The 11,342-nt window shown below is 42.5% G+C and overlaps 1 protein-coding gene across 1 annotated transcript in view; it reads right to left on the reverse strand.

Moving 5' to 3' along the window:
- Positions 1 to 11,342, reverse strand: part of KIAA1211L (KIAA1211-like ortholog) — a 72,568-nt gene that overhangs the window by 36,849 nt on the left and 24,377 nt on the right. The window contains exon 3 of the mRNA XM_010829859.1: positions 2,231 to 2,399. Within this exon, the coding sequence (XP_010828161.1) occupies positions 2,231 to 2,399 (169 nt within the window). The remainder of the gene's footprint in view (positions 1 to 2,230; positions 2,400 to 11,342) is intronic.

Below are 11,342 nucleotides of genomic sequence, written 5' to 3' on the forward strand. Positions count from 1 at the left end.
TTGTCAGAAGGTACAAACTTCCAGCCACAAGGTGAGTAAGTTCAGGGGCTACAGCACAGCTGGTGCAGCACAATGATTAAAGTTAATTATACCATATTATAGACTCAAAAACTGCGATGAGCGTAGATCTTAAACATTCTCACCACAAAAGAGAAATAGTAATTAGCTGACACGATGCAGGAATTAGCGAATGCTGTGGTGGTGATCATTTGGTAGTATATAAGTGCATTAAATCAACACAGTGTACGCTTTAGAACTCCCAGTGTTATATATCAGTGATCTCTCAGTAAATCTGGGATAAAAAAGAGATGTTGTTTCCTCTCTGCTCTTGAAGGACGTTTGCTGGGCCTCATCCCTACCCCACAGCAAGCTTCCTCTCCTAGCAGCACTCCAGGGAACCCCCACCAGTCACCGAGGACTGGCCCCCGCCAAGTGCCGAGAATACGAAGATGTAAAGGGCACTGTCCATGGACTCTGGCAATAGAAGATGGACAAGTGGACAGGTCATTTCAGCCCAGCTCACCCCTCCAGCCATGCTCTCGTTTCTTGTCTGTGTTTTGGTGGAGAGACAGGCTGTGTGTTGGGGGGGCAGGGGCGCAAGTGTTATAATGGCCCTGGGGCTGGCCCAGTGAAGACATGTAAAAGTGAGCAATATTATCTCTTGCTCCCCAAGAGTCTGGAGCTTCCTTTTAAAAATGCATGTAGAGCTCGCTCTTCACAAGCTACCATGTGGGTGCTTCTTGCTCCCCGCCAACACCAGGAAAAAATCTGAAAGACTAAACTCAAACCTCTCCTCTTTAGTCATTTGCTGCCACCAAGTGGTCAGTGTAATTTCTGTACCTGTGTGCAAAGTTCCTTAAGTTTTGTCTGACTGTGGAAGAGTGGACTGTACCCCTGCAGGCTCTTCTGTCCATGGGATTCTCCAGGACAGGAGATGCTGGGTGGGTTGCCATACCCTCCTCGAGGGGAACTTTAGAACCCAGGGATCAAACTCACATCTCTTATGTCTCCTGCACTGGCAGGCAGGCAGGCAGTCAGGTTCTTTACCACTAGCGCCACCTGGGAATGGAACACTCCAGTGTAATTTCTACTCCTTTAGAAATGGGCGAAGAGACTGGTGAGGAGGGAGGAGACAGGACCCCTCCCAGGGATGCGAGAGCTGGTGAACCTATCTCAGTATGGTCTGTGACCCACCAGGGTCATTATGCCTCCCAAAGAGTTTTATTCTCAAATTAAGGTGTCAATGTTGTTTAAAAGAAACATAAAACCTGAAAAGGCAACAAATCTGTTGTTTTTTTCCCCCCTCCTTTTACTCAAGAAATAACTGCTAGAATAATTGAAGCATATGCATTGTAACTATATTTTGATGAAATACAAGTTAGGAAATAAGGATTTCTTCACTAGACTTTCCCATATTTCATACCTATTGGTTTTGTTCTTCCTAACAATGTTTTTTGGGGGGAGGGCATTCCCTTGTGGCTCAGCTGGTAAAGAATCCACCTGCAATGCGGGAGACCTGGGTTCGATCCCTGGGTTGGGAAGATCCCCTGGAGAAGGGAAAGGCTACCCACTCCAGTATTCTGGCCTGGAGAATTCCATGGACTGTATAGTCCATGGGGTCACAAAGAGTCAGACACGACCAAGCAACTTTCCCAGATTTTGTAGGGAACAATATTTTTTGGATGATTTTTCTAAGAAGTAAAGTAAGAAGCCTTCCCCCTACTCCTATCTAATGGAAAATTTTCTTATTCGGTTATTCAAGGTTTAGGCTTAGACAGAAGTATTTTTCTGGTATAGTATCCAGGTCCTCAAAAAGAGTTTTAAGTCAAATGAAATCAGGGATTACAGCCTAATCTTGCCACTCTGCAGAGCAGGACACTGGGCAGATTTTTCTGAAATTTCTCCCAAACTTGGTTTGCTCACTTATAAGATGATATCTCTTACCTCCCCTTCTATATTTATTGCAGACTTTTGATATATACACACCTGGCACATAGCGGGTACCTAATAATCTCCCCCCACCAACTTTCTGCATCCCTATGTACAAAAAGACAGAAAACACCACTTCTACGGAAGAATCTCAAACACCTTCTGTGGAATTATTTAGGAGGAGAGTGGGCTCAGAAGTCCATCGAGTAACCATGACAACAAGCCTGAGTTTTGGGGTACTCCTGTGTCCTTCTCTGCTCCCTGGAACACACAAGCCCGAAGGACGGAAAAGACAACTCACTCCAGCTCATCCTCTGAGTCGTAGCCCACTGGTCCTGACTCAATGGCCATGACCTCGTTCTTCGCCTGACTTTGCTTCCAGGTGCTACTTCCTGTGGAAGAAGACGACTCCTTTCTCTTCTTCTTCCCAAAGAACTTCTTAAACGTTTTGAATTTGGACTTTTTCTTTCCTACACAGAAAGAATGCATGTAAGTATCTGCCAAACATGGATGAGATGTGCGCAAGGAGAGAAAGTAAGATTTCTGTCCAAACATCCATTATTCACTTCCGATAAGTCCTTTTCCCACACAGGAGGACACGAAGCACACAGCATACCATTTTTGCACACATGAAAACAAATCTTGATTTCTATTCTGGACACTGAATGAAAGAGTCAAGAAAGCTTTGGAGCATGATCACGGAGTCAAAAGCACAAGCAAATTTCCTCTTACTTAAAATGAATCATTTTCAACAGGTCTTTCACTTCCTTGGTTATTAAATTTATTCTTTTTTAAAATTTATACTCTTCCTTCCCAAATTGATCTATTTTATTTTTATCCCTTGGCCTTGCCACATGGCATATGGCATCTTAGTTCCCCAGCCAGGGACTGAACCTGGGCCCCCTGTATTGGCAGTGTGGAGTCTTAAACGCTGGATCAACAGTGTGTGTGAGTTGCTCAGTTGTGTCCGATCTTTGCAACCCCATGGACTGTAGCCCACCAGGCTCCTCTGTCCATGGAATTCTCCAGGCAAGGATACTGGAGTGGGCTGCCATTTCCTCATGCAACTGGACCAAAAGGTGGTGATGGTTTAGTCGCTAAGTCGTGTCCAACTCTTGAGACTCCATGGACTGTAGCCTGTCAGGCTCCTTTGTCTATGAGATTCTCCAGGCAAGAATACTGGAGTGGGTTTCCATTTCTTTCTCCAGAGGATCTTCCCAACCCAGGAATCGAACCCAGGTCTCCTGCATTGTAGGCAGATCCTTTCCCAACTGAGCTATAAGGGAAGCCCAACAGGGAAGTCCTTAAATTTATTCTAAGTTTGTTTTCAAAAACTTTGTATTTTGTCTCGGGGTATAAAACCCAGTTCGATTCCTGGGTCAGGAAGATCCACTGGAGAAGGGATTGGCTACCCACTCCAGTATTCTGGCCTGGAGAATTTCATGAACTGTACAGTCCATGGGGTTACAAAGAGTCAGACATGACTGAGCAACTTTCACTTCACACTGTCGATTAACAAACAATGTTGTGATAGTTTCAGCTGAACAGCAAAGGGACTCAACCATACACACACAGGTCTCCATTCTTCCCCAAACTCCCCTCCCACTCAGGCTGCCACATGACATTAAGCAGAGTTCCCTGTGCTATACAGTAGGTCCTTATTGGTTACCTATTTTAAAGACAGCAGTGTGTACATGTCCGTCCCCAACTGTTTTGATGCAACCACTGTCCTTATTTATAGCACCATATTTGTTTTGCCCATTCTGGAATCCACACAGGACATTCTGGGTGGACTCATACAGCATGTATGCTTGCGTGCTGCTCCTTTCCCTCCATATATTGTGTTTGAGATTTTGCATGGAGATGCATGCATTTTCCAGTCTTCCTTTCTCTAAACGCTGAGCAATATTCCATTGTATAAGCAAAATCAGATTTTAATCCCTAAAATAAAAATAGTCAAAAGCAAAAAGTCTTGGTGAGGTAAAGACCATAGTGATAACCCAAATCATTTTTCAAAATAATCCTCAAGTGCTAAGAATATGTGTGTGTGTGTGTGTGTGTGTGTGTGTGTGTATAAGGTGAGTCACTTTGCTGTTTGGCAGAAATTAATCCAACAATGTAAATCAACTATACTTCAATAAAATAAAAATTTTAAAAATTCTCAAGTGCTTCCTTTAGCATGGATGTGAGCACCATGGACAACCAGAGGAGGCCCAGCCTCACGGGCAAGAGGGGCTGCTGGAGTGCCAAATGTGGTGATGAGCTAGCAACGTTTGGGGAGAAAACCCACCAACTGGTGGTGGTAGCGCTGACTCTGTCACGCTTCCTGGAGTGTCGGAATCTACACCAGGGGTCCCCAACCTCTGGAATCTAATGCCTGATGATCTGGAGTTGATACAGTAATAATAGAAATAAAGTACACAATAAATATGATGTGTCTGAATCATCCTCAAACCATCCCTCCAACCCCGGTCCAGAGAAAACCTGTTGTCCAAGAATCCAGTCCTTGGTGCCAAAAAGGCTAGGGACCGCTGGTCTATACTTCTAAACATTTCGTGATCTCTTCTCTGACGTCACCCTCGCCCTCACCCACAAATTCCCATCATATTCAGGATCCTGAGATTTCAGTAGCTCAGCAAAGTTGATTCCTTTCCTTCTGAATATGAGAACTAACAGAAGGATGGAATGTCACCAGTTATCAGGATGCTGTCTAGTCTATCCTGAAAATTCACTCACAACTGATTCATTTGATAAGTAGATCATTTTGTAAGGTGAATTCCTTTCTAAAAAAAGTAGGATCTTTATAATTTGTTTACATTAATGCCTGCCTTGGGAAGTATACATGATCTTGCCTTCATGTGGAGAATTTCTTAGGATTATTCTATAGCAGGAATACCTACTGTATTACCTTAAGGGGAGTATATCCATACCCCAAAAGAAATGAGTTCTACAGTCAAGTTTTCTTAACTTCTTTTTTAAAATGTTACCTAGTTAATTAATTACTTTTTGGCTGCACTGGGTCTTCCCATCTCTCTCCAGTGGCAGGAACAGGGCTACTCTCTAGGTGCAGTGCTCAGGCTTCTCCCTGCCGTGGTCCCTCCTGTGGAGCACAGGCGCCAGGGCTCTAGGGCTTTGAAGGGCTTAGCTGCCCCAGGGCATATGGAGTCTTCCCAGACCAGGCATGGAAGCCCTGTCCCTTGCATTGGCAGGTGTATTCTCAACCACTGGGCCACCCAGGAAACCCTTTCTTAACTTCTAGTGGAAGTTTCCTTACCTTTATAACCTCAAAATGTCCATGCTATTAACTGATGGGTCTTCGCTCAGTCGTGTCCGACTCTTTGCGACCCCATGGACTGTACAGTCCATGGGATTCTCCAGGCCAGGATACTGGAGTGGGTAGGGTAGCCTTTCTCTTCTCCAGGGAATCTTCCCAACCCAGGGATCGAACCCAGGTCTCCCGCATTGCAGGCAGATCTTTACCAGCTGAGCCAAAAGGAAAGCCCAAGAACACTGGAGTGGGTAGCCTTTCCCTTCTCCAGGAGATCTTCCCAACCCAGGGATCGAACCCAGATCTCCTGCATTGCAGGCGGATTCTTTACCAACTGAGCTATCAGGGAAGCCTGGTGGGCCTCAGAGAGAGCTTATTATTTCGAAAGGCTCCTCAGAGTTCTTCTGAATCACGGGACACTACCTGGCCTTTGCCAGCTGACAGATAGATATGCATCCCAGAAGGTGGAACAAGCATGCAGCCTCACAGTCCTTTACAGTTGAAGATAGTGCTTTGGAATTAAAGGGAGTGGCTATGAAGATCCAAAGTACAGTTGCTGAACACTTTGATTTGTCGTGATTAGTTGACCATACAGTGGGGGCCTATGTGTGTTACATCTGTTCACCTACTAGGCTTTTTAATTTAATTTCTTTAATGGTTATAGGAACTATTTGGGTTTCCTGCTTCTTGAATTCATTTTATTGTTTTACTTTTCTAACTATCTTTTTTCCATTTTCCCCCAGGTTCATCACTAATTTTATTTTATTGTTTATTTTGTAATTGGGATACAGAAGAGTTACAATGTTGTGTTAGTTTCTGCTGTGAAACATCCTGAATCAGCTATCTGTAAATATATACATCCTCTTTCTTGAGCCTCCCTCCCACTCGTTCCCCCCACCACACGCCTCTAGGTCATCACAGAGCACCGAGCTGAGCCCCCTGTGCTATACAGCAGCTTTCCACTAGCTGTCTATTACATATATGGTAGTGTATATGTTTCAGTGTTACTCTCAGTTCTTCCCACGCTCTCTTCCCCACTCTGCCCACAATTCCATTCTCTATGTCTGCATCGCTATTCCTGCCCTGCAAACAGATTCATCAGTACCACTTTCCTCGGTTTCATATAATGTGTTAATATATGATTATTTGTTTTTCTCTTTCTGACAACGTAACTCTGTATGACAGACTCTAGGTTCCCACATTTTCACATGTATTGGCATATAGTTATTAATAACAGCCTTTTATTTTAGCATCTATACTATCTATAATATAGCCCCCTTTTCTTAGCCCTGGTATTATCTGCACCTCCTTGTCTCCTGGATCAATAACATAGGAGGTTTGTCAATTTCATTTGCCTTAAAAAAAAAAGTCTGGCTTTGTTAATTCTTTTCACATGAGAAAAGAATAAGTGCAATATTTTTTTGCATTAACAATATTAATGCAATATTTTTTTAATTTCACTAATTTCTGTTTTAGTTTTTCTTTCCTTTCTCCTACTTTCCTTTGGATTTACTTTGCTATCTTTTTAAACTTCTTGAGATGAATACTTAGCTAATTAATTTTTAGGTTCTCTGCTTTCATAATATACACATTTAAGGCAATATAGCTTCCCTGGTGGCTCAGATGGTAAAGAATCTGCCCATAATGCATGAGACCCTGGTTCAATCCTTGGGTTGGGAAGATCCCCTGGAGAATGAAATGGCAACCCACTTCAGTATCCTTGCCTGGAGAATTCCATGGACAGAGGAGCCTAGTAGGCTGTAGTCCATGGGGTTGCAAAGAGTCCGACACAAACAATCGGCCAACACTTTCACTTTCAAGGCAACACATTTCCTGCTAAATCTATTTTAGCTGCATTCATGTGTTCTGATATGTAGTTTCTTTATATTTGGTAAAATATTTTCTAATTTTCATTATAATACCTTCTTAGACCTATAGGTTATTTAGAAAAGTATGTGTTAATATCCAAGCATTTTAGATTAGAAGGAATTTTCTTCTAATCTTTGCTATTGAACTCTAGCTTAATTGCATTGCGGTCAGTGAACACACTACATGATTTGAATCCATTGACATTTGTCCAGACTTGCTTTATGGCTTACCATAAATTTGAAAATGTTCCTAGAGTGCTTGAAAATAATGTATTCTCTTCACTGGCCCACACACGTCAATTAGGACAAGGTCTTTTTCTTTTTAATTGTGTTGCCCAAGTACTTTATGTCTTTAATTTTTAATACACTTGTCCTATCAATTAGCTGTATTAAAAATAACCCACTCTGATTGTAGAGTTATCTTTTTTACTTAACTGTCAGTTTCTACTCTGTAACTTTGGACATTATGTTGATAAATGTCATAGAAAGGTAGAATTAATATCTTCCTATAGAAGTGAAACTTTTGTGAAATGACCCTCTTTATTAATAGTAATGCTTTCTGCCTTAAAGTCTATTTTGACTGCTATTGATACAACCATTCCAGCTTCCTTTGGCCCAGTGTTAGCAAGTTTCATTTTCTTCTTTCCTTTTACCTTAAACTTTTCTAATCCTTATATTTAAGAGATTTAGAGTTTTAGAGTGGGCTTCCCTGGTGGCTCAGTGGTAAAGAATCTACCTTCAATGCAGGAGACACAAGTACCATCCCTGGGTCGGGAAGATCCCCTGGAGAAGGAAATGGCAAACCACTCTAGTATTCTTGCCTGGAGAATCCCATGGACAGAAGAGCCTGGAAGGGTCCATGGGGTCACAGAGTCAGACACAACCTAGCGACTGAACCACCACCAGAGTTTTAGAAAACCAATCTGACCTTTAACTTCTGACTGGAACATTAATAGAATTAGCTACTGCCACTTACTCTAGTTTGTTGTTGTCACAAAGTCATGTCCCACTCTTCTGAAACCCCATGCACTGCAGCCCACCAGACTCCTCTCCATGGGATCTCCCAGCCAAGAATACTGGAGTGGGTTGTCATTTCCTCCTCCACGGGATCTTCCCCACCCAGGGATCAAACTCACTTCTCCTGCATTGGCAGGCAGCTTCTTTACCAATGAATCACTTGAAGGTGAAAGTCGCTCAGTCATGTCTGACTCTCTTCAACCCCATGGACTGTTCCCTAGGCAAGAATACTGGAGTGGGTAGCTTTTCCCTTCTCCAGGGGATCTTTCCAACCCAGGGACCAAACCCAGGTCTCCCACATTGCAGGTGGATTCTTTACCAGCTGAGTCACTTGGGAAGCCTTTATTCTAATTACTGTCATGTTAATAAAAAACAAGTCTACCATCTTTGTGGTCTTTTAAAATCTTTCTTTCTGTCTTTTGGATTAACTGACTTTAAAAGAACATTCCATTTTTTTCCACTTCTAGTTTGTAAACTTTGTCTTTTATCTCTGTTCTTTCAGGGCTTACCCTAGAAATTATACTACACATTCTATTATAGAACAAAATAAGAAAGTTAGAATCAGTTCAGTTCAGTCGCTCAGTCGTGTCTGACTCTTTGAAACCCCATGGACTGCAGCATGGCAGGCCTCCCTGTCCATCACCAACTCCCAGAGTTTACTCAAACTCATGTCCATTGAGTCGGTGATGCCATCCAACCATCTCATCCTCTGTCGTCCCCTTCTCCCGCCTTCAATCTTCCCAGCATCAGGGTATTTTCAAATAAGTCAGTTCTTCAGTAAGTTAGAATACTTTCATCTTATTTAATGCCTTACTGTTTTCATTCTGATCTTTAAAAACCCAAAGATACTATTCCATATTCATTTGCTTTTATTTGTTCATTGTTACAATTTTATTTTGTTTAATCTTTGGCCATGCCACACATTAGGTGGAATCTTAGTTCCCCGACCAGGGATTGAACCCGCGCCCCCTGCGCTGGAAGCACAGAATCTTAACCACTGGACCGCCGGGGAGGTCCCTCCATGTCTGTTTGGATGTGTCTGCTTGTTTCTTATCTTCTCTGCTTGTCATTCCTTCTTTGCCCAGACGCTCCACAGAGTATGATTTTCCTCCTGCCTGAAGGCAGATTCCTTTGGAATCTGAGGCTCTCCTGGTGACAAACTCAGTTTTTGTTTATCTGAAAATGACTTTATTCCTGAAGCTCCTTCCTGAAACATCATTTTTCTAGGTTTAACATTCTAGGTTGGCAGTTACTTTTTCTAAGTTATTCTTTTAATAATATTGAAGACATCATTTTACTGTTTTGTGGCTTCTGTTGTGTGGTCAAGAAGTCAGTTTCTTGCTCCTCTGAAGGTCCTTTTATTTTTCTCTCAGACTAATTTTAAGATTTTTCACTTTTGTCTTTAGTTTTCTATACTTTAATTCTATGTGGATTTCCTTTTATTTATCCTTCCTGGGAGTCATTCAGTTTGTTAAATGTGTAGATTGGATTATCTTTTTTTTTTTAACTGAATTCCAGAAAATTCTCAGCTACTCTCTCCTCTCCTAAGACATTGCTCAAACACACGTTATACCCTCTCATTTATCTCCATGCTTCTTGTCCTCTTTCTGTATTTTCCTTCCTTTTACCGTTTTATGATACATTCTGTGTACTTCCTTGAGATCTCCCTCAAGCTGATATAATCTGCTAATAAACTCATCAATTGAATTTTTCATCATAATAGTTTTACTTATTTCTAAAAAATCCACTTGACTATTTTTCAAATCTGGTACAGTAAGTCCCTCTACATACTAATGCATTCTGTTCCAAGAACGTGTTCATAAGTAAACTTTTTGTTCCTAAGTTCAACAAAGTTAGCCTAGGGCCCCAACTAATAAAATTGGCTATATATTAAGAATGCATGAGTGTGTGTCTGTGCTAAGTCACTTCAGTCATGTCCGACTCTTTGCGACCCTACAGACTGTAGCCCACCAGGATTCTCTGTCCATGGGATTCTTCAGGCAAGAATACTGGAGTGAGTTGCCATGACCTCCTCCAGGGGATTTTCCTGACCCAGGGACTGAATCAGTGTCTCCTGTGTTTTCTGCATTGCAGGTGGATTCTTACCATTGAGACACCAGGGAAGTCCAAAATTACAGTACAGTACCTTAACGGAAAAAGCAAGAGAGTTCCAGAAAAACATCTATTTCTGCTTTATTGACTATGCCAAAGCCTTTGACTGTGTGGATCACAATAAACTGTGGGAAATTCTGAAAGACATGGGAATACCAGACCACCTGATCTACCTCTTGAGAAACCTGTATGCAGGTCAGGAAGCAACAGTTAGAACTGGACATGGAACAACAGACTGGTTCCAAATAGGAAAAGGAGTACGTCAAGGCTGTATATTGTCACCCTGCTTATTTAACTTATATGCAGATTACATCATGAGAAACGCTGGACTGGAAGAAACACAAGCTGGAATCAAGATTGCCGGGAGAAATACCAATAACCTAAGATATGCAGATGACACCACCCTTATGGCAGAAAGTGAAGAGGAACTCAAGAGCCTCTTGATGAAAGTGAAAGTGGAGAGTGAAAAAGTTGGCTTAAAGCTCAACATTCAGAAAACGAAGATCATGGCATCCGGTCCCATCACTTCATGGCAAATAGATGGGGAAACAGTGGAAACAGTGTCAGACTTTATTTTTCTGGGCTCCAAAGTCACTGCAGATGGTGACTGCAGCCATGAAATTAAAAGACGCTTACTCCTTGGAAGGAAAGTTATGACCAACCTAGATAGCATATTCAAAAGCACAGACATTACTTTGCCAACAAAGTTTCGTCTAGTCAAGGCTACGGTTTTTCCAGTGGTCATGTATGGGTGTGAGAGTTGGACTGTGAAGAAAGCTGAGTGCCAAAGAATTGATGCTTTTGAACTGTGGTGTTGGAGAAGACTCTTGAGAGTCCCTTGGACTGCAAGGAGATCCAACCAGTCCATTCTGAAGGAGATCAGCCCCGGGACTTCTTTGGAAGGAATGATGGTAAAGCTGAAACTCCAGTACTTTGGCTACCTCATGCGAAGAGGTGACTCATTGGAAAAGACTCTGATGCTGGGAGGGATTGGGGGCAGGAGGAGAAGGGGACGACAGAGGATGAGATGGCTGGATGGCATCACTGACTCGATGGACGTGAGTCTGAGTGAACTCCGGGAGTTGGTGATGGACAGGGAGGCCTGGCGTGCTGTGATTCATGGGGTCGCAAAGAGTCGGACACGACTG

This window comes from Bison bison, unplaced genomic scaffold, assembly GCF_000754665.1.
Source record: "Bison bison bison isolate TAMUID 2011002044 unplaced genomic scaffold, Bison_UMD1.0 scf7180017864508, whole genome shotgun sequence".
NCBI lineage: Eukaryota > Metazoa > Chordata > Mammalia > Artiodactyla > Bovidae > Bison > Bison bison.